This window comes from Lepisosteus platostomus, chromosome 7 (assembly GCF_059453375.1).
Source record: "Lepisosteus platostomus isolate fLepPlt1 chromosome 7, fLepPlt1.hap1, whole genome shotgun sequence".
NCBI lineage: Eukaryota > Metazoa > Chordata > Actinopteri > Semionotiformes > Lepisosteidae > Lepisosteus > Lepisosteus platostomus.
The window spans coordinates 36,787,668-36,810,541 of NC_142617.1; the positions used below are offsets into that span (position 1 = coordinate 36,787,668).

General features: G+C 39.7%; 2 protein-coding genes across 10 annotated transcripts in view; one reads left to right on the plus strand and one right to left on the minus strand.

Moving 5' to 3' along the window:
- Positions 1-1,858: 1,858 nt before the first annotated feature.
- On the minus strand, positions 1,859-9,816 carry yod1 (YOD1 deubiquitinase). 4 transcript variants are annotated; one of them, XM_088640102.1, is made up of 3 exons: positions 9,719-9,816; positions 8,031-8,255; positions 1,859-6,442 (listed from the first exon to the last, which is right to left on the minus strand). In XM_088640102.1, the coding sequence occupies exons 2-3, from the start codon at positions 8,236-8,238 to the stop codon at positions 5,730-5,732; spliced, it is 921 nt and encodes a 306-aa protein (XP_088496228.1). In that variant the 5' UTR covers positions 8,239-8,255; positions 9,719-9,816; the 3' UTR covers positions 1,859-5,729. The 4 variants fall into 4 exon arrangements, with proteins under 4 accessions (XP_088496228.1, XP_088496229.1, XP_088496232.1 ...); XM_088640103.1 differs by lacking the exon at positions 9,719-9,816 and adding an exon at positions 9,640-9,716; XM_088640106.1 differs by lacking the exon at positions 9,719-9,816 and adding an exon at positions 9,658-9,693.
- Positions 9,817-10,708: 892 nt separating this feature from the next.
- pfkfb2b (6-phosphofructo-2-kinase/fructose-2,6-biphosphatase 2b) overlaps positions 10,709-22,874 on the plus strand; it is a 35,872-nt gene continuing 23,706 nt past the window's right edge. For 3 of the 6 annotated variants that reach the window (XM_088640109.1, XM_088640107.1, XM_088640110.1), the window contains exons 1-5: positions 16,419-16,670; positions 17,511-17,713; positions 21,385-21,510; positions 21,690-21,786; positions 22,801-22,867. In XM_088640109.1, the coding sequence (XP_088496235.1) occupies positions 17,626-17,713; positions 21,385-21,510; positions 21,690-21,786; positions 22,801-22,867 (378 nt within the window). In that variant the 5' untranslated portion in view covers positions 16,419-16,670; positions 17,511-17,625. Of the gene's footprint in view, positions 10,810-16,418; positions 16,671-16,907; positions 16,994-17,510; positions 17,714-21,384; positions 21,511-21,689; positions 21,787-22,800; positions 22,868-22,874 lie in introns of those variants that run through there. The other 3 variants (XM_088640108.1, XM_088640112.1, XM_088640111.1) reach the window with 3 other exon arrangements.

The window sequence follows — 22,874 nt, forward strand, 5'->3', positions numbered from 1 at the left end:
ACAAAACCTATATATATACATTTCATTAACAAAGAAACCAAGATGCACATTGACTCAAGATTAGGTCATACCCATTTATACGTCCTGTGTGATCGCATGATGAGGCAGAGCTTTTATAGTTAAATGACCAGCAATTATGGATTTATAAAGACTTTTGGGCATTTAAAGATGCCTAGTGCCCATTAATATTAAAAGTAATGAAAAAGTGTTTTAAAGTGATAATGATTAAAATTCTATAAGACTGTACCTTCAATTATTCAAAAATCAATTACTTTTTTGTTTTGGAAATCCCCTTGTGAACAGCACACAGCCATAACAAACCCATATTATAAATCCTTAGGACACAGTACTTGTTTTTGTCAAAAATGGACATTCAATTATTCACGTGAGTAACCTGTTACCAAAAACCTTCTGCAGAATCAACACACAACCTACTGTAATTACAAAGACAAACTGACCTGCTCAAAAAAAAATATTTTAAATATTTTAAAATGATAAACAATGTTTTATATTTGGGAACATATTTACGTATTTATATGTGCCATATTATTGTTTTTAATACTTAAACATAAGTATTAGGCATTATTAGTCTTGCTCTTACCACCACCTACTTTTAGCTGTATTTTTATTTATTTATTTAGCGGTTACTTCAGTCTGCCTTTGGCTGGAGCTAACTTGAAAAACCTGCATGAATTTGAATTGTGTGATTTGTGGGTGTCCTCTGTTAAAAAGACTCCAGATATCTGCAGTTATGTATGTAGGATGCAGTGAGACATGTGAATGACGGGGCTCGACGTGGGCAGTTTCCACCTGGAAACAAAGGCAGGAAGAGAAAATGTGCATTGCAAACTCTGATTATACACAAAAATACTGTTTCCTCCTCAAAGACCAGCCCAACCTTTGTAACATCCACAAATAAAGGGTCATACCACTTAAAACAGGTTATTTGTTGGACGACTGACCAGGTGTCTCAGAGCAGATGAATTAAAGACATTAACTGTTGATTTTGATATTATTATAACATTGAAAAGGTGGCACAGTTGTACAGTGGTTAGCATTGTTGCCTCGTAGCTCTGGCCTTAACTCCTGTACTTGGGGAGCAATCTGCATGGAGTTTATGTTCTCAGCGCATCTGTGTGAGTTGTCTCAGGGTGCTCCAGTTTCCACCCACAGTCCAAAGTCATACTGGTACTGTAGGTTAATTGGCTTCTGGGAAAACTGGCCCTGGTGTGAATGCCTGTGCGTGCCCTGCGATGTACTGGCATTAGAAAATGGATGGATGAATGGATTACATTGGAAATTCCTCGTGTTCATCTTAGGTGAAAGTCATCATTGGCAGTCCTCAAGAACCTGATGTCTTTGAATTTTCATTCTAGCGCAGATACGTAAATACGTAAATGAAATTATTTGGTAAGATGTTAACCCATGTCAACTAGATTCTGGTTGGAAAGTACCTAAAAACTTGTATGAAGCTTTCCTTCAAGGAATTGAGTTGCCTGTAAACGCTTCATTCATTACACTATACATTCATATACAGTGTCCATTATCCATTGTAAGAAAGCTTCTTATTCCTAGGAAGGGCAGCATCTGCCCAGAGCCTAGCTGTGAAGAATAGGGTGCTAGGCATAACTACACCACATTACTGTATATGCTTGATCCATGTCAGCTATTCCATAGGATCTTACTTCTGTATAGGTGATCCTCATACTTTTTAATCTTTACAATGGTAACGTGCAAAACTGCCCTGCACAATGAATTAGAAATATATTTCTAATGCAAACACAGACCTGAGAATTTGTTCATGCAAGCTAATCACATTACAGAAAGCTAATTTAGAAACAGACAAAAGTAGAAAGACTTTATTTTTTTCTAATTCTTTTTATTTTGCTTCCAAAAGGTACTATGCTTATATCCAGCATTATAAAATAACACTGCAGTGTGTAACCTCACTTTTGTCATAGGTGGTGCAAACATTGTTAAAATAAGAGTCAAAAGATAGTGGCTGACATACCAAGTAACAAAAATCAGCATTTTGACATGAACTCACAAATTACTTCAAATGCATCTGGAATAAATTGCGATGGCAACAAATAAAATTAACGCAATTATAAGACTTATTTTTTGCTCTGGTAAACTGCTTCAACATTTAACATTCAGCTGTATTCTGTATTTTTTTGTGTTGTGAACAATGGCTTTAAGTAGCCTCAACACAAGAAAAAAAAAGGGATGCCCATGTACTTCTTTTAATTACTAATATTTATATTCTATCTTCATGAGTCCAATTTGAGCCTCAAAAAAGGAGATGGGAGTCTGGAACAAGAGAAAACAGGATTGTTTCGGATCAATGCAGAGAGTTGCAGATGGGTTTGTGTGTAATACAGTGCCAGAGATTCTGCTAGATTGAATGAATTCTTACATTTGGTTACCCTAGTACTAGGTTAAAACATAGGCACTTGACACAGCTCAGATGGATCCTACAGTTCTTTCCAGAAATTCAAGGGGGCAGCTTGTTTTCTGTTGGCATACAAGGTGAACAATATCATGCGATCAGAAATAAGAGCTATTTTCACAAGCAATAGCAAGTCAAAATAAATGATTTTTAATTGAGTGCAATGCCAAACATAACTGCTGCATTTACAACGTAATTAAATCCCCTTAGAGCAGGTGTGTTTGGCTCTCCTGCATCACTACCAGACCCCCAAGCCAGATACCTCCAGCAGTGTTTCCAGACTGCAAAGGACTCATTAAACATACAGAATCAATCTCAACATGTTCTATTAAATTCAAAGAAACACAATAATGAAACATCAGGTAAAACCAGTAGTGTTTCTCTATAGTGCTTGATGTGCAACATTCAGAAGCTGTGAGTAAATGTAATGGGTTCATAGGCTTGCGTATCCATGCATGTGGAGTTACTGTGAATAGAGAACAACGTTTTAAAGCCATGTTTCAGTTTTGACAGAGGTTTAGATTACACCAACATATACAGTGGCATTCCTGGTGAAAAGCTCCAAGTACTGCTAACATTAAATTTCTCAACGTACTGCACGATCTTGCTTTATATTCTGCATTGTTGAAGACAAAGAAACAATAATAAAAATACATAATGCAGAAATTAATTTCTTTACATTTTCATTCTCCACATCACTCTTTGCAGATGAAAACCAAAAGCTTGTGCGAGTTAAGTACTTTATAATATTCATACTTAAGAGTAGTAACTATTGTGTTTTAAAATACCCAATGAACACCGTGGTTCATTCACATGCGCCACAAACACATTTGTTTTCATAGCATAGTTAAGAAATTCTAAATCTGGTCAATTAAAGGTAATTAAATGTACTACTTGAAACTTCCAGCCATGAGTGAGAGTATATATAAAAATAGAAAATACTAACTACTCCCATCACATTTTTTTAAATAAATGAGAACACATCCCAAGACATTTTCAGTGAAACCTAGTCATTAGCATTCTTTAGAAATTTAAAAGTAGTGCTACATCTTTTAAAAGTTTTATTTTAGACCTGAAGGAGATCCGTTAGATTAAAATCTGACCACACAGTTCCATAACAATAAAAGTTCAATACAGGTCAGGAGGCCCTGTAACAAAATTAGAGATTTAAAATCATATATAATTTTGGAGATGGTGTATCCCTGAAATATAAGCACAGAAGAATTAAGCCGACTCAGTGCCTTGAATGCAATAGAAAAAGTTATCATCCCGTCAGTCGATCTCATAAAATACCAAATGCAATGTTTCCGGTATTTAACTCCCTTCCCCCAATTATTTTTCTAGGGGAGTCAATGCAACTGGATCTAATCAGATCTCTGGCTACAGTTACTAAGATACACCACAGTAACAATGACAAATGAAAAACCTAACCATACGTTCTCCTGCCCTCTTTTGAACGACATTTGTGCCTTCTGGCAGTCAACACAGATCAGTTTATATTCAAGTGTCTGAATACGGGTAACCTACACATGGCTCACTGGCTCAATGTTCATCGAGAGTCTTTAATTTCTCTCGGTATTTTCAAATTACAGTGCAAAATGTTCAGTGAAAGACTTTGAGAACTCTGCATAAGGAAAAGCTCATATACAGTACCCAACTCTGTTTCAGAGCGTCATCTATGTATGTAAACTTTTAACATGTCAAGAAGCACAGAAACTCTACATCTATCACTCCTCTCAGTTCATAGAAAATCCAACTATTTTAATGCTTTGCTGAAAAAGCCACAACTGTAGATTTCTAAACTAAGATTTTTAATAGCACCAAATCCAAACACAATGCTGTATATTGCATGCTTGTCTACCTAAAATCTGAAACTCTTTCAGTAGCAGATAAGAAAACCCATGCAGCTTTGTCTTCAGAATCGCAATGGTAATGTGATAAGCATTCTTACATTATCTGCCTAAAACTGTACAATTCAATAAAAAGGGAAAAATGGGTTTATATAAGCAACAGGTTATATGTCATAATGTATGCTTATTTTTGAAATTCAGAAATGGTTCGTGGAGTGGCATATGTGCAGGGTTTCAGACACAGCCCTTAATGTAAATAAGTTTGCTATTATATTAGCTTAATTGAACCAACATAACAACTGCTCAGCTCTTTTTATAAGGACATAGAAACCTTGCAAATTCTCCAGACCTCTAGAATTAGGAGTCGACTCTCCTGTCTCCTGAAAGAATAAAGTTGTTGGTAATTTAATGGGCAAAATTAACACTTCAAGGCCACTTTTAATGTAATAAATTGCCTTTCCTGCATGATATCACGACCTATAATAGGATTTAGTTGCAAAAGTAGTTAAATATAGAACTCAGTCTGTAAGAGAAAGAACTCAGTTAAATGCTCTCACCTTAAATAAACCATACATTTCAAGAAGGAAACTCTTACTGCAAAGGAAATCATACTCTGCAGATTTTTTAAGTGTTTTGATAGTTTCAGACACATTCATTTTGGCAGTTTTGATGCATGGCAAATTCTCTATAATTCTAACAATAAAACAGAAAAGTTTAAGCTTCTGAGTGAGCAGATGGAACAATATTTAATACTATGATATTTTTCAGAACTGCAATCTTCCCTATATAAGCTGATGTGTTTCATAAATGTTTGATCTAATACTTAGTTATCATGCCCAGGTACTGAGGCACAAAGTCAAAAAATACAATTCTGACATTGTTTTCAAATACCTGGGGTTAACATCCTTTTTTAAAATAAAAACACGCTGTTCAACTGTTCAGCGCCAAAGCCTCAAGTTTCATAATTTAAACGGCCATACACCAGATAGATAACAAGAGGGTCCTTTAAAACGGAAAACTAAATCTTCATGAAAAATAGGATGAAACCAAAAAGGGTGCTGCAGTGGTGCTATTGCACTTTTTTAGGAATAAGAGACTAGAGGCACATGTCTCACCTCAGGATTTTGGTTTCAATATCAAAGTCTTGTGGGCTTAGCAACAGATGCACCTTGTTACGCAAGCAGGATAATATGATCTGCAGCACATACAATAATAACCGTGACCTGAAAAAAACAAAATCAACTAGATTCAAGCCCTAGCAAAGCAGCCATGTTGGTTTTTAGCTTAGTTCACTTTAGTTGAATGTAACACTGACTACTGGACTAACGGATCTTGGTACAGTATGTCCACAAGGACCCAAGAACTATGCTAGGGTAGTGAGGTAGAAGAATGCACCTCGGGGACAGGGAGAGCGCGCGAGCAAGCGTGACTCACACCTCCCCGAAGTTGGTATGTCCCGTTTCCTTGGCATGCTCCCGAGCCTCTGCCTGTCCCACCAGGCCGGTCTGACACACCATGCACCGCAGCGAGAAGCGGTTGACGTCGGTGAACTGCCGCTTCCTCCTCGCCTCGTCCGCCAGCTCCAGAGCCTGGGCCAGGATGATGTCGTCCGCCGTGGAGAAGATGGTCTGGGGGGGCGTGTCCGAGCCGGGGATTTCCTTCTGGAGGGGGTCGTAGTGGATCCCGTCGTAAATGAGCAAGACCCTCCTGTTGTAGCCGGCGTCCTCCCCAAAACGGTCCACCCGCACTGTCTGCGTGTCCACCACACAGATCTCGCACTGGTAGAACTTGGATAGGATGGACACCTCGATGGCGCCGCCCCAGGTGTCATCCCTCCTGATCCAGCTGCAGTAGTCCTCGTTCGACTTCCCCAAGACCGCCTCCGAGTACGAGGCCGGGTCGCTGGCCACAATTTGCGCTATGAGACCCCGCATCTCTGGAGCGCAGGACGGGTCGTAGACGCCCCCCTCTACGACATAGAAGACGCTGGTGAAGAGGCAGGAGTTGTCTGCAGGAACCACGCGCCTTGCCAGCACAGGGCTCAACTCCTTCTGCAGCCCATCCATCGCGCCGCCTTTCGTCACTGAGGCAGAAGGCTGGGGCTTCGGCTTGCTCTTCTCTTCTTCCACAATCAGGGTGTCTCCTGCAGATTCAGGGGTACAATCACAGAGCAAGACAACAAGGTCATGTAGCAAGGTGTCGTGCTTTTTTGTTTGTACATTTTTCTTCACCATTCGTACTTGTGGTGTGCATCAGTTCTTAGCTAACTGAGCCAATATTCTTACAGTATATTGGCAGCACCAACCTGGGATCCATGGAGGTCTCCCATACCAGTACTAACCAGGCCTAGCTTTGCTTCCGAGATCTGATAAGGCCTCAGAAATAATGTTGCTGACTAAATCAACCTATGACCTCTACAGTAAGGACGTTCTCCTATATTGGTCATTTAGTTTGCAAATCTACTGTGAACTGCACTGTGGAATTCCTGTGCGCAATAATCATACCAAGAGGAGCCTCATTAAAGTGGAACTGTTACTTTTATAATCCGGGGTTAGAAAGAAGCAGTATTGATGAGTGCATTTCAAACCTAATGGAAAGTAAAAAGTACACAGAATTGTTTTAAACCTCCTACTTACATCACAAAATAGACAATTTCCAGGTATGGGCAGTGCCATATTGCCATCATTGTCTGCAATTCAGTATGAGGCAACAAAACAAAAGCAGCCCTATTATGTTGTAAACAACCAGGATTGTGAATATCTCTTGAAATCCAATAGAAATATTGCTCTCAACTTATTTGTTAATTCTGCACAAAGATCATGCTGGAACATTTCTGCAGTTAAATGTCCTCTGTACAACCTGCATTTAGTTCATCCTTCACTCGTACATCACATTCCTTTAATCATTACAGCGACTTGTGAGCAGGAAGGGCTGCTTCATGTTACAATTCTCACGAACTCTTGACAACATGGCAACTATACAGTACATTCACAAAGTGCACGATTGTATGTTTAATTCAACATTTTACCAATTCTGAGATACCACCAATCAATTTATTTTGTTAGCAAGACAACAAAATAGCCTGTCTGAGAAATTGGGACTGCAGTTCCCCTTTAAGATGGTACAGAAAACCACACAACACCAAGCACAAAACAGAGCACACGAAAAGCAGTGTTTGGTTAAGTTAGGTTTTGCGGAATTACGCGGGCCTTGATCTGGGTTCTCATGCAGAAGGCTGAGATTTATACCCCCCATGTACATCAGCCCTGAGGGAAAACAGTTTGGAAAAATAGGATAAGTCCCCATTCTCAGAAAGCAAAGCTCTGTAAACTCCAGGCTTAGAAGGAGCTCAATGAAACAGTATTATTCTCTGTCGGTGACAAAACTATCTATACTACTCACTCTAGTTTTCTCTCTCTCCACTGGTTGGAAAGATCAAGAATGGTGAGTTTACCAAGCTCCAGGATAGATGAATTTTGACTGAAACATAACATCAGACAACAGTGACCTTGACCTGTAATGAGAAGTAAGTCGCACCCCTCCACCAACCAAACATCATCCCCATCCATTAACTGCTCTATCCAACACAGGATCGCGAGGGAAAAGGAGCCTATCCCACAAAGCAATGGGCAAAAGGCAAGGATGCGAATCCATTGCAGACCGTCCCTTTATATATACATTTTTAAAAGCATAATTGCGTTCCACTAAGGGGGACTCTATTTCCCAGGTACCTGACTTGATTGGGTAGTCTTTGAGGTGGGCGTCTCCATTGCTGAGGTCCAGGCTAGACGGAGGGTATCCTACCATGATCTTCTGCACCTCGCAGGGAATGCCTGTCAGCTCGGCCACCCTGTCCTTCAGCTCCTGCACACAGGACAGCTGAGTGAGGCCCTGCATCAGGTGAGTCCCATTCTTAGCCTTGCAACGCAGACGCAACATCCTCAGCTCTCTCAGTTCTGCAAAATCAGGACATAAAAAGAATCTTATAATACAACCCTGTAAGAACGCCACCTGCTGTAGTTCTCGATCTTGTTAAATGTTTTATTAAGGCATTTCTGCTTCAGTTCTAAGAGTGTAGCAGGTATGTTCATTAAAAAGACTTTTGGATTTGCAACTTTATTTAAACTATACAGTTTCAAGTTTGTTCTGGATCAGTTCCCATTACCTGGTGAATTCAAAAACATTGATGTTCCCCAACGTTTCTAGACAGCAACAATGTAGGCCTCTACGATATTTTACAATAATATTCCTGGAGCCTTCAGGACTCGTCCAGAGAAAGTGAAATGCCAAACAGTATAATAATCATACAACCACGGGTGTATAGCACACAGTGAAAACATTTTCAAACCCTTTCCTACACAAAGGGCTACCCCAGTGCCAAAGAGATGAAAATGCTCACGACTGCTGAAAGCGAACAACAGACAAATCCACACACAATCCTACTTCATCTTCGCTTTGTACTGCCCACCCCTCCCTTTTCTCTGCACACGTAATGTCAGTTAACTCATTTTTTTTGCTCAATAAAAAGTTAACTATGGACATTTTTTTTTATTTTGGTATTTAAAATTTTACAACAATCACTGCTTTATGAAGCACCTTTTTGTTGAGCATTTGTAGAATATATATTATGGTCGATTAAATTTTTAAACACTTACATAAACGTTATCCATCTTAAGAAATTATTATAATCTTGTCTTTCAAGGTTGCTACAGACTGTGGTACTTGCAGTTAAGCGGTGTGTTCCAAGGTGTTGATTGAAAGATTAATATTTTGAATCCACTAAGTGATGATAAACTTGTAATACTATAAAAAATGCCGATAACAATCCATGCCTTTCTATGTACAAGTAATGCCTGCGTGTAAGGCTTATGTTTTTTCCTGTGGTTAACATTATACAGTGCAGTAGTTTGTTTCAGCGGAACGGAAGATTTTTCACTGAAGTTAACCAGGGGCTTGATACCTACAGTACTAGCAATTCGTAGGGTTCCACTACAGTTGTTTTCACGTAATGTGCGACAATAGTTGTATTTCTTGTGGCGTCAGTATCTAAAAACCAGAAAATAAATCATTTCTTAAATGTTTTCCACGATATTCAGGGTTACGTATTGTTTCGTAAACGGACTTAAGAATCAAGAACACGAGTGCTAAGCTGTAAATTCCTCTGCACGGTTCAGTGGAAGAATAACTAGATGTATGGGATGCTAATTATTGCACTGTGAGTTTTGAAAATCGGCTTTGTTTTTTGGTGAGTAAGCCATCATGCCTGCTTGCAGCATGGTCTATAAGAAACAAATCATAAAAGTACATTTCCGCTCAAAACTACGTATATCCAAAACCTACCAATTCTGAAACGCTTACATTAAATCCATCGCTACATTTCGGAGTTTTAACTATATTAAAATCACAGTAATTATTTTACCTGCACTCTCCCACCCGGTTTCTCTCCAAGACAATAAATAGTTCAAAGGCACTGCGTGTGTAGTTCGTCACTTGTTTCTGTGAGCACACAAAACTGTGACGTATAGATGGGCGGACCTGTGGGCCGTACGGATTTGCAAAGGTGAATTACTAGCTGGTTAGAAGTCCAGCTGTTGCAAAACTCAGCAATTGTTTATTCAGTTTACTTTCATTTTACAAGAAAGCAAATTTGATCTTAGATAGATATATGATTAGGGGAAAAAACTCCCCTTTTCTGTAACAGTTACAGTTTTTATTTTTGTTAGACTGGATAATTCACGATTGCAAACTGCAAGGCTGTATAATCACCCTTTTGTTTTGCCTTTTTAATGTTTAAAAACGGGGTATGGATAATCATTAGGCTGCTTCTGTGATTAGTCTTTGTCTTCGTCTCTAAAAGCTTGCAAGTGTCTGTCATAAAACATCTTTTTATGTAAAGTCTTCTGTTCAGATTCTCGTTCATTTCTGTTGCATCTCTAATGTCTAATAATAAATGTACCATTTATTATTTTACTTGTTTTAACTACACAAATAATAGTGTCTAATCGCACATCGTGTTGCAGAATAAATAGAAACGGACTCAAAATTATTTGTTATCGTACTTCATTATGTAGTTATAAAAAATCTTCCCAAATACATTTCAACACAAAAACGGTCAATTTAAACCCCTGTTGTGAAGAACAGCTGAAGGTGAGGATTTTTGAGAGGAAATCGGAGTTGGATGCTCGTTTTCAGTGAGTCGTTTCTTTTGGGGATATGGATTTTGGACGCATTTCAGAAAAGAAAAGCTTAGTCCACTTCTGTCAGCTCTGTTTAGCCTAAACGTAAACGGCGTCAAATAATGGACACATTAATCTTAACCGCTACGATTGACCTATCCTTCATTCACTTTATTGTATCACTGTAATATTTGCTCATACGGAGAAATTAGTTTAACTGTGCTAATTACCCAGATCACCAGCTAAATAGGCGTCATTTCTGACGTTTGCGAAGTAAATGGGAGTGGATTTGTCGAGCCTTGGTGCTACAAGATGTCAGTTCCTTCCAGGAAAGGTGAGGTGGCAATTGTTTTTTTTTTAAATGTGTGGACGTTATTCACAGCGTTAATGCTCTCTTTCACCCACCAGTGAACGAAAACGTCGGCCTTTAAAAATGAAGGAATCGGATTTTGAGTTACAGTCTGCATTCCTTGCAATCGGACTTTGCGATTAAGGGTGCAGCCTCACGTTCATGCAAGGCGTATTCACAAAACGAAACCATGCGCTGCACTGTAACTGGTATTCAATGTGTAAGGGCGGTGTCAGATACACACAACTGCTGAAATAGTGCAGTTCATTCTGAAGATCAAAGCGAGCTTGCAATGTTGCATTAAGTGTAAATTAAATATAACGACCTTCTTTGTGGTTGCACGAACTGGTGTTTGTCCTTATTTCGTTATTAAGTATTAACCTACAGTACCTGTTACTACAAACTACGGTTCAATGGCATTTTAGCCTAAGCGAAATAAGATCGTTGTCGATCGTTGCTTTTACATCAGTTGGAAAAGAGGTAGTCAGGACTGGGTAGCAGAGCTAGGGTCAGCATTGAGGTCAGAAAATAGTCTGATGTGTCATCAGAGCTGACCGATATCACTGTACACTCATGAGTTTATTGTTGGATGTAGGATTAGGTTTGGTTAGAGTGTACATTTAAGTTTGGGGTCAGGTGCTATATAGTATGATAAGGTTAGCATTTGCACTATAGGCCTGGGATTGAAGATTGGGCTGGAGGTCACATATAACATTTAGGGCAAGGTTTTAGAATGAAACTATTGCCTTTTTTGCTTAAGCCATTATATCAGTTTATTAATATTAGGTAAGATTGTCTAAGCTTTTGGTCAATATTGTATTTAATATGCCAGTCCAGTGGTGTCTTTCTGTAAATAAAACTGGTCTTTCCAACTATTTTTTCCCTCAGATTTGTTTAACAGGGGTGTCACATGCTGAAAAATACCTTTTTGAAAAATCTGAATGGTCAATTTGTATAAACTTATCAGTTTGCAGCTCAGCCACAGTCGTTCGTATCGTGCTCAAGAAATCTGCATTCTCAATCTGCAAACAGATGGGCTGAATAACATCAACAGTACCTCTTCCTATCCATGTACTGCAAGAGGACAGTTGGCAGGCTCTATGGGCTGATTCAAGCGCATCCTGCTTTTGTGGTCTCTAGAAAGTTCTCTTGCTGTTTGCCACCAATTGGAGTTTCACACTCCAAAGAGCTCTGCAGGACCCAGATTTAAATCTGTTCCAGCTATAGACAACACTCTGGAAGCATTCCAGTTTCTCTTAATAATAATAACTGCTTACACTGTAGTGCTTTTCTGGACACTCCACTCAAAGCGCTTTACAGGTAATGGGGACTCCCCTCCACCACCACCAATGTGCAGCATCCACCTGGATGATGGGACGGCAGCCATAGTGCGCCAGAACGCTCACCACACATCAGCTATCAGTGGTATCAGTAATGAAGCCAATTCATAGATGGGGATTATTAGGTGGCCATGATTGGTAAGGGCAAATGGGAAATTTGGTCAGGACACCAGGGTAACACCCCTACTCTTTTCAAGAAACACCCTGGGATTTTTAATGACTAGAGGGAGTCAGGACCTCGGTGTTATGTCTCATCTGAAGGATGGCGCCTGTATACACTATAGTGTCCCCATCACTATACTGGGGCATTAGGACCCACATGGACCACAGGGTGAGCACCCCCTGCTGGCCCTACTAACACCTCTTCCAGCAGCAACCTTACTTTTTCCCAGGAGGTCTCTCATCCAGGTACTGACCAGGCTCACACCTGCTTAGCTTCAGTGGCTTGCCAGTTGTGAGTTGCAGAGTGATATGGCTGCTGGCTCTTACATTGCTGTTCAGGTTAAGATGTCTAGAACTACCAAACAAATGAATACTCACCCTGTGGCAGAAATGCTTGAAAGGTTTCCAGCCAAAGTCAATCATATTCAGTATCATCATATCAATCAGTTTGATGCCACACCCTCTCATACCTCTTACATCCTCATTGGAAGGCAGTTCTGCTGGCTTCCAGCAGGAGGCTGGACTCACTTCAGAGCCTTTGCCTATTGCTTTAAAGGGGCAGAACACATTAATAATAATAATAATAATAATAATAATTGCTTACACTTATATAGTGCTTTTCTGGACACTCCACTCAAAGCGCTTTAAAGGTAATGGGGACTCCCCTCCACCACCACCAATGTGCAGCATCCACCTGGAGATGCAGGAGTAATGAAGCCAATGCATAGATGGGTATTATCAGGAGGCCATGATTGGTAAGGGTCAATGGGAAATCTGGCCAGGACGCTGGGGTTACACCCCTACTCTTTTCTAGAAACACCTTGGGATTTTTAATGACCACAGAGAGTCAGGACCTCGGTTTTACGTCTCATCCGAAGGACGGCGCCTGTTTACAGTATAGTGTCCCCGTCATAATGCCCTCAAAGTGTCCGTCCAAAGCATTATGCTTTATAATGAACCCTCAAAGTAGTTATTTTTTCACGGCATTGTGCTAAATACTTTTTATTTTGGCAATTTGGACATCTTTTGCTCAGGAGCAGAATTTGTTGAAGACTATTTTGTAGTATTTCCTGCGTTGTATTCCTTTGAATAATGCTTTTTATGAGTTGAAGGGACATGCTGCTTGTGGGGGGAGGCACATAATTCACATATATGCAGTAAGCGATTTCTATTACAAAGGTACACATTCATTTCTGCTTTCTTCTGCCACTTAGTGTTTAACAGATATATGTTCAAGTTGTGCTGAAGTGTCACATCTAGGGGTTTCTTCTTGACAGTTAAGCAAATGCATCAGGTTTACATCAATAATTTTAACTCATGTCCTTCATCTAAATAGTGACTTGCTGGGAACTCAATACATTGCAGTTGTTTTGCTTTTTATTGGTTATATTGATTTACCCCCCAAATGGTTGCAGACAGGACAGTACAGTTTAACATACTTCTGCAAAACTAGAATTTTATTAGTTGTAGTTTTGTCAAACAACTTGCCTGCCAGCTTAAAAAATGAATTAATATCATCACTAAAGCAAGAGAGAGGGAAAGAAATTAGGTTGTTAAATGGGTAAGAAAATAGTAACATTGCACCTTTGATGTGTAATTTAGGGTGAATCTTCTTCTTCAAGTATTCTTATGAATGTATTTCACACTTGGAAAAATATCAAAAAAGTATTGCAATACTGAGAACTCTTTTGCGTTATGTGCAGTACAACATTTGCTCTAGGTACCTCAGTGATATTCCGAGGAAATATTATGCGCTGTGTAGATTAAAGTTTTTTTCAGATTTCAGTATCTGTAAGTAGGAAATTGCATACTTCTTAAAATAAGAAAAAGAGACAAAATAGTGCCTTTGAAATGACGGATTTTATGTAGCATTTCACTAAATGTGAAGCAGACAGTGTTTGGTGATGGTGAACCAGTGGGTGGCGCTCTGGACTCTTGAACCAGAATTTCTGAACTAGGACCCTAATAATAGTGACCAAGTGATACAGTGCTGTAGGCGGAGCCATCCTTTACGTGAGATGATGGACTTAGATCCTGAATTATTTGTTTAATGAAGATGCAATGGAACTGTTCACGAGAGCAGCCCTCCCTAAATCCCCCCCTTAATTCACTTTAATTTCTGTGTCAAGTGGAATCTGCACATTACCCAGCTGGGATCTGCGGAGCACTAGTGGATGGAGTTGGTCCCATCTTATAATACTTTGGGATCCTTCAAGATGAGAAGTGCTATAAATAATATTTATATACATACAAAGAATTTCTTGTTGAATAAGGTAGTGAATAATAACTGTCTGGTTGCATTAAGATGTGAGTGTGTGACACTTCAGACTGCCGTCTTAATTGTGTTAATAGCGTACAAAGGGCATAAAAGCCAGTTGTTTGTATTAGACTGTCAGAAGCATTAGCACACTGAGATATTGCTGCAACAACATTATTTCGCCCCATTTATTGTGTTATTGAGTTTCTCACTCTGATTGAAAGCTTTTTTCTTCATCAGTTCATGAAAAACACGCCTTTCTCGTCTCTAATGATTTCGTGGTCAAAAAGTGTTGCAAAATACAGTCGATACACTGTTAACACTACCCTATAATGTCCAGCAGATGTCACTAGAGACCCAGCCTTGTACGCTTTGCAGACACAGGGCTAATAGTGTTTTTGCAGTTCATTTATGTCACCACATCAATACTTAAAAGTCTTCACAAGAAATCCATTCAATAAGACATCAGATTATGAATCAGATTTTAACGCACATTAATTCAACGTGTCCTATTATTTTAGCAAGTAAGAGTTTCGGTTAACTGCGATTCTAGCGCCTGTGCTGAGTGAAGTTGTAAAGACGGTCTACTCTCCTGGTTTTATTGTCTAGCTAAGCACAAGTATTATTTGGTCGTAGTAAAGTTATCTTTGCATTGCGATAAATTCTAATGTTTTATCGGAACAATGTTAGATAAAAGCAGCACAGGTAAGTCTTCAGTACCAAAGAGGATTTTCCAGTCGATCCGTGAGTCAGGACATGGCACAGGGTTTAAAGAAGAAATTACGAGATGGAGGGATTCCCTGTTGTATGCTCTTTGGGTGCAGCGCTTTCTGTTTGTATTTGGATCTGTTCTTTGAAACTGCACTGGGGACATACTGTATACAGTGGACGCGGAATCTTTCATCAAGGAAAACAGATGAAGATGCACCGTCTATTCATACAGTAGCTGCGAGCACAATCAAATTGGGGGAAATGCGCTTTCAGCATTTTTTATTATTCCAGTTTTAGTAGTCTCAAACGTGCCAAGAGAAATGTTATCGAATACTGTAGTAAGCGGCCGGTTGGGTTTCTGTGGAAGCCGGTAGAGTTGCATCATACTGGCTTTTAAAGGAGCCGCAGTTAGCGAAGATCTTATTGAGACCCAGTCGGCTGGGGAGAGCATCCGATTGGTTCTCACAGTGCAAATTTGGGAGAAATCCAGTTAGCAGCCTGGTTCTCTTTAAAAGCATCAATTGAGAAAGTAGTGTAAGCCTCCACAGGGCAACATGGCTGTTAGTTTCTCATGGGTGCATTACCCCATATCGTGGGTAAGGAATTGCTGATGTGTTGCTTAACCTTTCTTAATCTTTTGATGCCGTAATAACCCGCTAAAATGCAATAGGAACGATAATGTTAAAAACAAAGCATCTGTGTTATTATCTGTCCGTACCGTACTGCCTAAAATAATAGTTTAAAACAATTTAAACAACTTACTTTTTGGTGTTCCCCGCGCATTCACAAAACAATTACCATACTTTCAAGTTATTGAGAACTAGAATTTCCAATATAGAAACCATTCAACTGGTACGCCCATTGACTAAATGTAATTTTTAAAATGTGTAATGCAAAAGCAACATACTTGTAATGATACACTGTAAAATCACAACAATACACAAGACAGTATTAAATTGGATTGGGTTACGTATGATTCCGTTAAATAAAATATGCCAGTACAGAACGAGTGTCATTTCAAATACAGCTCATGCCAAGATTTCTCAGCCAAGCTTACGTAATGCACAGTATTTGGAGTCCCAGTACTCTGAGATTTACGGTAGACAGATTGTGACGTAGGGACACACCTTCATTCATGTACCCGGTGTACATTAGGAAGGTCGTCTGCGGCACTGGCGAAGAATTTGCTTACCTGCTGTAGTAGCCGCATTGCCCGTTCTTTATACCCGGATCTTTCCTCTTGTTCGCTGCCTCACACAGAAGCACCGACAGCAGACTGTACGTCAAAAGTGGAGGTTTGCCTCTGTCTTTCTCACAGGGGGGAGAAGATCCGTAAAAGAACATAACCTCCTGCAACCGAAATAATTGCGTACCAGGTATCCGTTTACATCAGTCTGTTTTTGGGGGGTTACTGAATGGAGGGCAATTATTATCAACATTCCTGTTAATATTCAAAGGAATGATATAAATAGATTTGTAGGCAGTGTATTTAAGTGTTTTGTGTTTCAATATGTAATTGTCAGTATGACATTTGTGCTAAAGCCCGATAGTTATTTATTACCTGATTAATAGGAAATTGTTTATTGCTGTTGCTATGACTGCACTGACTGCAGATGGCTAGATGTAACAGGACCCTTCTCTTTGACGGATTGCTGCCTGAAAGTCTATCAATTTTAAGTGTGGAGTGGAGACTTATTTGGTATGTCTATGAGATGGTCAGAGTACTCATTGTAATACAAAAAGATCATGTCAGTCAAGTCACGTTTTTTTTCCTTCCAGTGTCAAAGCTGTTTTTGGAACTGTTTGCAGTGTTTTGCTTTCACAAAAAAAAAAGAAATTGTTTTAATTATACTGCACTGTAAACCCCCTGTAATGAATATTAATGTCCATCACATTTTATCTGGCTGTGATTTAAACTTTTCATATTATGGTTAGGATCTATTGATGCATTAACAGTTTTTTTTTTCCTCATCTTCCTTTTAACCACATTATACAGTTTAAGACAATGACCTAAAACTGAAAGTCTAGGGGCCTTGTTGTATATTAGTTTTCTGTTTTAACGCCAAGAGTTGTGTTCAAGCTACATAATTGGCTCAGCATCAGTGTACATAATGTTATAACTCGCACTAACTTGGTTATATTGTATTAACGCAGCTTAATTCTAGCGTTTTTTATGACCATAATTAATTCTATAACCCTTTTTGTGGATGCTGCAGAAGCCTGTGCCCAGCTGTCGCTGTTTGTCTTGAGTCATGAAGGCCCAGCAGAGTTAGAACTGTGCCTCTGGATGTCAGGCTTTCTGGTGGTCGGACAGCGCACTTGTGTAGCACCATGGCCACCACTCCACAAAGAGAGGCCGCAGTATCGCACTCCTCTGACACCCGGAAAATGGAGTTAAGAACCAATGACAAAAAGTGCTGTAAGTACGGCCGATTTCTTCCCCGTCAGGGAGGGGGAACACTTACACCTTTGAGGAGAGCCTTTAGGAAAGTCAGGTGTGTGAATCCATGGTAGGAAGTAATGGAAAAATGTAGGAAATCTTAGAAATTGTAATCAAAGTGTAAAGAGGGGAAGGGATGGTGTACATTTACCAAAGTAAATGCATGGCATGAGCACAAGAAAGCTGCAAAAATAAGGTGCAGATTTAAGGGTGATCTCTGATTATGGATACAAACCCAAAGGAGAATGCTGTATGTTCTGGCTGCTTCAGGTTTTGTTCCTCACTGATCGTGGCTCCATTTTTGATGAGTTACCAGTTACTTTTAATATAAAACCACAATTGGCTCAGACCTGTCCAGGGGCATTTTTGTGCTGCTGTGGTGGTTATCATGCCCCTGACAGACATACTGTAGATAGCTGACACATTAAACTCAATAAGCATTGAGTATTTGGGACTCCTAACTGATACTTGGGAGTGTTGTAATCATTATCTTTATAGAAGTGGAGTTTGGGCTTGTATTGCATTCTTTAAATTCTCTTCAGCACTCACTTTTTTTCTAAAGTTCCTAAAGCAATTCAATCAAACCGTCCCTGGAATTTAAGCAAAGATAAGCAGAAGGTAGGTTTGCGCTCAAACAACTTGTCCAGCCTACGGTTTTCCACTCAGGGTTTTTTTTTTTAAGGAAGATAGGAATCCTTCACAATTTTAAACTAAAGATCTGAGCATTGTTCAGTAGAGATTATGTTTGTTGATTATTTGCCCTTTTAAGTGAGTTTTACTTTAACCAGCTGTTTGCAATATCAGTTTGTTTTTGTGGTTTACAGTTGGGTCCAGAATCTGTGTACTGCACTAGGCTAATCTGATTGCAAAACTTGTACTCGGAGAGCGGCTCAAAGCAGTTCTTTGCTACCTCAAGCTCTTTTTAATATTTATTGTCCACCTGTTTCCTGTGACCTCCAGTAATTAGACTGTCCGCTTTGTTATGCTTTACAGTAAATTTGTGTAAATGAACCTGTGTGTTTTTGGATGTGAATTCTGGCCCTTATTTAACCACATGCAAGCAGTTTATCTTGTATCCGTCTTTGGGAGATACACAAGTTGTTTAAGAGACAGAAAGGGGCAAGGTGTGCTTGTAGCCAGTGTTGGCATAATTTTCTGAAAACATTGATTACTTTTTTTTCTTGTTTTTCATTTAGTTGAGAATTGCTCATTTTACAAATCTGAAATTGTAGGCAAATAAGTTTCACGTAGCGGACAGAGTCGGCAAAGAACTAATTAGGGAAAGAGCGTGGACACAGAAGGAAGCCTATAAATATATACAGTACAGTTTGCCTCTTTTGAAACAGCTGTCAGTTGATCATCCCTTATGATATTTACAACCGTGAGAGACAAGAAGAGCACAAGGTCTCATGACGGCACCCTTGGCCCTGTTGACCTCCCCTGGGTGGCCAGCGTACTGCGAAGGTGACCGCGAGGCTGTCCGCTGAGCTGTCACAGAAGTGACGCTGGCACTGTTTGTGGACAGACGGTGTGTTTTTGAGGAGCCAACATATTGTGACCAAAACAAAGACAAGAGTGGTGGAGAGTGAACAGGGGATATTTTCTGCATGGTCACTGACATTTAATTATCCGTATTGACTTGCGTAAACTCTTTTATACGCTTTAGTGTTTTTCCGATCAAAGAAAAGTTCCCAGATGAATGCCAAAATGTTGCACTAGTGTTAGAGTACTAGAAAGATGGAAATTTAACTGTATAAATTAAACTTCAAATCCTACTGTTTAAAATGGTCAATTGTTGAATTGTTTATGTGCCACACATCCTCTTTATCCACTTTCCTGCAATTTACTATGCTGTATAAGAAGTTGTTGGAATGGCTATTTCAAGAGCCTCACCGAAGCTGTTCTGACACCTCAGGATTATTCCTTGTAATGGTGTTACAAGCTCTGGTGTGTTTTACAGAAGTTCATAATGACTACTTCAAAGTGCGGCCTTTCCCCTGACACCTTCTGCGTCTGTTTAACCTATGCGGTCGTGCTTGGTGTGCCTCAGTGGAGCTGGCCGTGCCTGACACAGCGCTGAGTCAGAGCCGTGTGTGGTTTCCAGGATGGAAACTGGCAGGGAGCTGCAGCTGGCTCCTGGGGAACTCGTGAACTGCTCCCGAGCCAGAGCTGGCGTTTGCGCTGGCGTGTCATTCAAGGACAGAGGTGACAGAGAGGTTAGCTGCCTCTGGCCTGTGCTGTCCTGCCTGCGTCTTAATACGTGTAGCGATATTACTCTACTCTGTTTACTCTAGCACTTTCCAGTTAGAAACTTCCTTGTCATTTCCATACTCTCATAGAAGAATATTGAAGAAGAAGATATGCTACATTATTTAACTCCATGAAATCAAGCAAAGAGCATGAAACAAACAGTACCTGGGGTTGCCTTATATACTGTCAGAGACTTTCATGAAGGTGGAATAATTGGTTTTCCTGCTTTTTGAGGTGGTAATGGTGCTCAGTGTCCTGATAATGTCCCAGTTAGATGCATACATTGGAAAGGATCGTGTTAAGAGTTTTTTTTTATTCTTGAACTCCTCCTCGTACAATACCAGAGTTTTGTGGTGCTGTAATACACCATGGGTTTGTAGCTCTGGTTCTGGACCTGAAAATTAAGTGTCTGTAGGTGTTATTCTTTGTCCTTTTCATCTTGGCTCTGAACTATAGAATGCTTCAATTTTGTTCTTAATTGCTTAATTAATTTTATTTTTTATTCATTATTTCTTAATTTATACAGTTTATCAAGTCTTTCCTGGATTGGAAGAGGCTCATTGTAGTATCTTCCAGGATCAGTACTACAGTTTTTCTCTCAAGAACACTTTACTGGACCATATTTGTTCTATGGAAATATAAATGATGTATATTATTAAGAACTATAAGAACTATTCTTGAAAACAACCAACTTGATATATGTCTAGCACCCCCTACTTTAATAAAATAGTTTTATTTGAACTATTAGATTATGTGATATGATGTGAGGTTTGAATCTGGGATCACAAACAGACAGCCCAAGAGAAGTAACTGAAATAATGGACATACAGGTTTACGTTTTTAAATAAACTCTGATTCTTGCTGATAAAGGCAAGAGGCTGAGGTAGAAGTCCTTTCTGCTCTTCATGATGGTTTGTAATCTGTTCCTGTAGGAGCAATATCAGTGAGGACCTGTGGGAAAAGCTTTACTCTGTTTTCATATTAAAGCAGCGTTTGGGGAGATACTGCCATTGCATTGTTTTGCAGCTGTTGAACTGGCAATTGTGTGGATAAGCTGTGTAAATGGTGCACATATTTACTGCGCTAATGACTCATTTTACAGTTTAGGTAACACGTCTGTGGTGTGTCAGCTATTTATATCTCTACGATTGCTGTTTTTGCTTAGTTGCAAACTGGTCCAGGTGGCAGTGCATTCCCCTTGCACTGGGCCACCTCAGTCCACAGGATGACTTTGAACCAATAATTTTGTCTCGTGTTGTATACATCTAACTGAGCAGGGAGCAGATGTTTCTACCCTGCATGGTGTCAGGGCACTCTAAAGGTTACCTCACAAGCACAGCTCAGTTGGAGAATGAAATGGACTCCACTTCTGGCGATTTCACCCATCTGTCTCTGTCCAGCATGGGCCTCCTACATGACCAACTCGCCCATGGTGATTGTGATGATTGGCCTGCCAGCGCGGGGGAAGACCTACATGTCCAAGAAGCTAACGCGCTACCTCAACTGGATCGGCGTACCCACCAAGGGTGAGTGGATAACTGAAACCAAGAGACAATTTCACCATGTCCCTCTGTTGCGGTATGGAATTCACTGGTTATCGACAAGAAACCACTTAACAAAAGCAAGAGTACGTAGCAGTCTGGACATCATGCTTCTTTCATTCACGATCTGAGTACACACTACCATTGCTGTCTTCCCACTGCAGTGTTTAACCTGGGAGTGTATCGGAGAGAGGCTGTCAAGGCCTACAAGTCTTATGATTTCTTCAGACACGACAACCGGGAGGCCATGAAAATTAGAAAGTAGGTTAAAGATCTTTTCACTTTCCTTCAAGTGTGCCTTGTTACATCGTATATTTATATATAAAACTCTCCAAGAAAAAGCATTTAAACACATAGTCCTGCCACTCGAGGACAGTGTTGTTTATCTTCCGGTGATGCAGGATTCAAGACTGCAGTTCAGCTAGGTGCAGATTCACTCATGCAGTTCTGGATTCCTCAGCAGAACACTGACCTATAAAAAAACTGCTCCTGTCACTACAGGGGTGCTAATATAAGGTTACTGGCTCTATAATTCAGATGACCTTCTCACTCTGTGCCTTGACTATATTTCTTCTATCAATTTTCCTTCATGCCCATGACATAATATTGATTTTAATTTTAGGGAAAATGTGTACAATTCGTTTTTTTGAGTGAAGTCATCCAATGCATATTATTGCAAAGCATTGGATTTGTACTGTACAAAAACAAAATGTTAGTTTTTCTCACAGGGTTAGAGTGTGAACTAGAAGTTCAACAGAAACATTTGTATATGTTCTTGCTTATACAGAAAAAACTATTCCTTCTCTTCAAAGAAAAACAATCTTGGAAATGTCCCTGTATGTAGGCAAAGTGATAAGTGATTTTTTACAGAATGCTGAAGGTGGTAGGATGCTAGATTTTAACTACTGTTATAATATAATGACTGGAGATGTCAGGTGGTATTGACTATCGTATAATTCGTTTGCACTCAAGTAAAGGAGTCAAACTGGCTGGTAAAACATTTCATCCATGATGGCCAAAGTGATTTTGTTCAGAAATCAAAGATCATTTCACTATCTGATTTTATTTCTACCCTAATACTTCATGTCTGCTACCCTTAACTTTAGAGGTGAATTGCACAAAGTTGTGACAAATGCTTGAGGGTCAAATTACCTTTAAAAATAATTATTTTCAGACAGCTAGTTGTGTAAAGAGTGACTGCATTGCAGGAAAAGGTTTGACTCTAATAACGGTCACTGGTTGCATCAAATAACAGCTTTTCCTTCTTCATCACAGGCAGTGTGCCTTGGTAGCTCTTCAGGATGTTAAGTCATATTTAAACGAGGAAGGAGGACAGATTGCGGTAAGAC

What these genes read in the sequence shown, in the direction of transcription:
- yod1 (XM_088640102.1), bottom strand. Translation starts at nt 8,238, where the DNA reads ATGTTGCGTCTGCGTTGCAAGGCTAAGAATGGGACTCACCTGATGCAG. An exon ending in AGACTACCCAATCAAGTCAG is followed by an intron (nt 6,443 to 8,030) that starts GTACCTGGGAAA and finishes CTGAATCTGCAG; the next exon opens with GAGACACCCTGATTGTGGAA.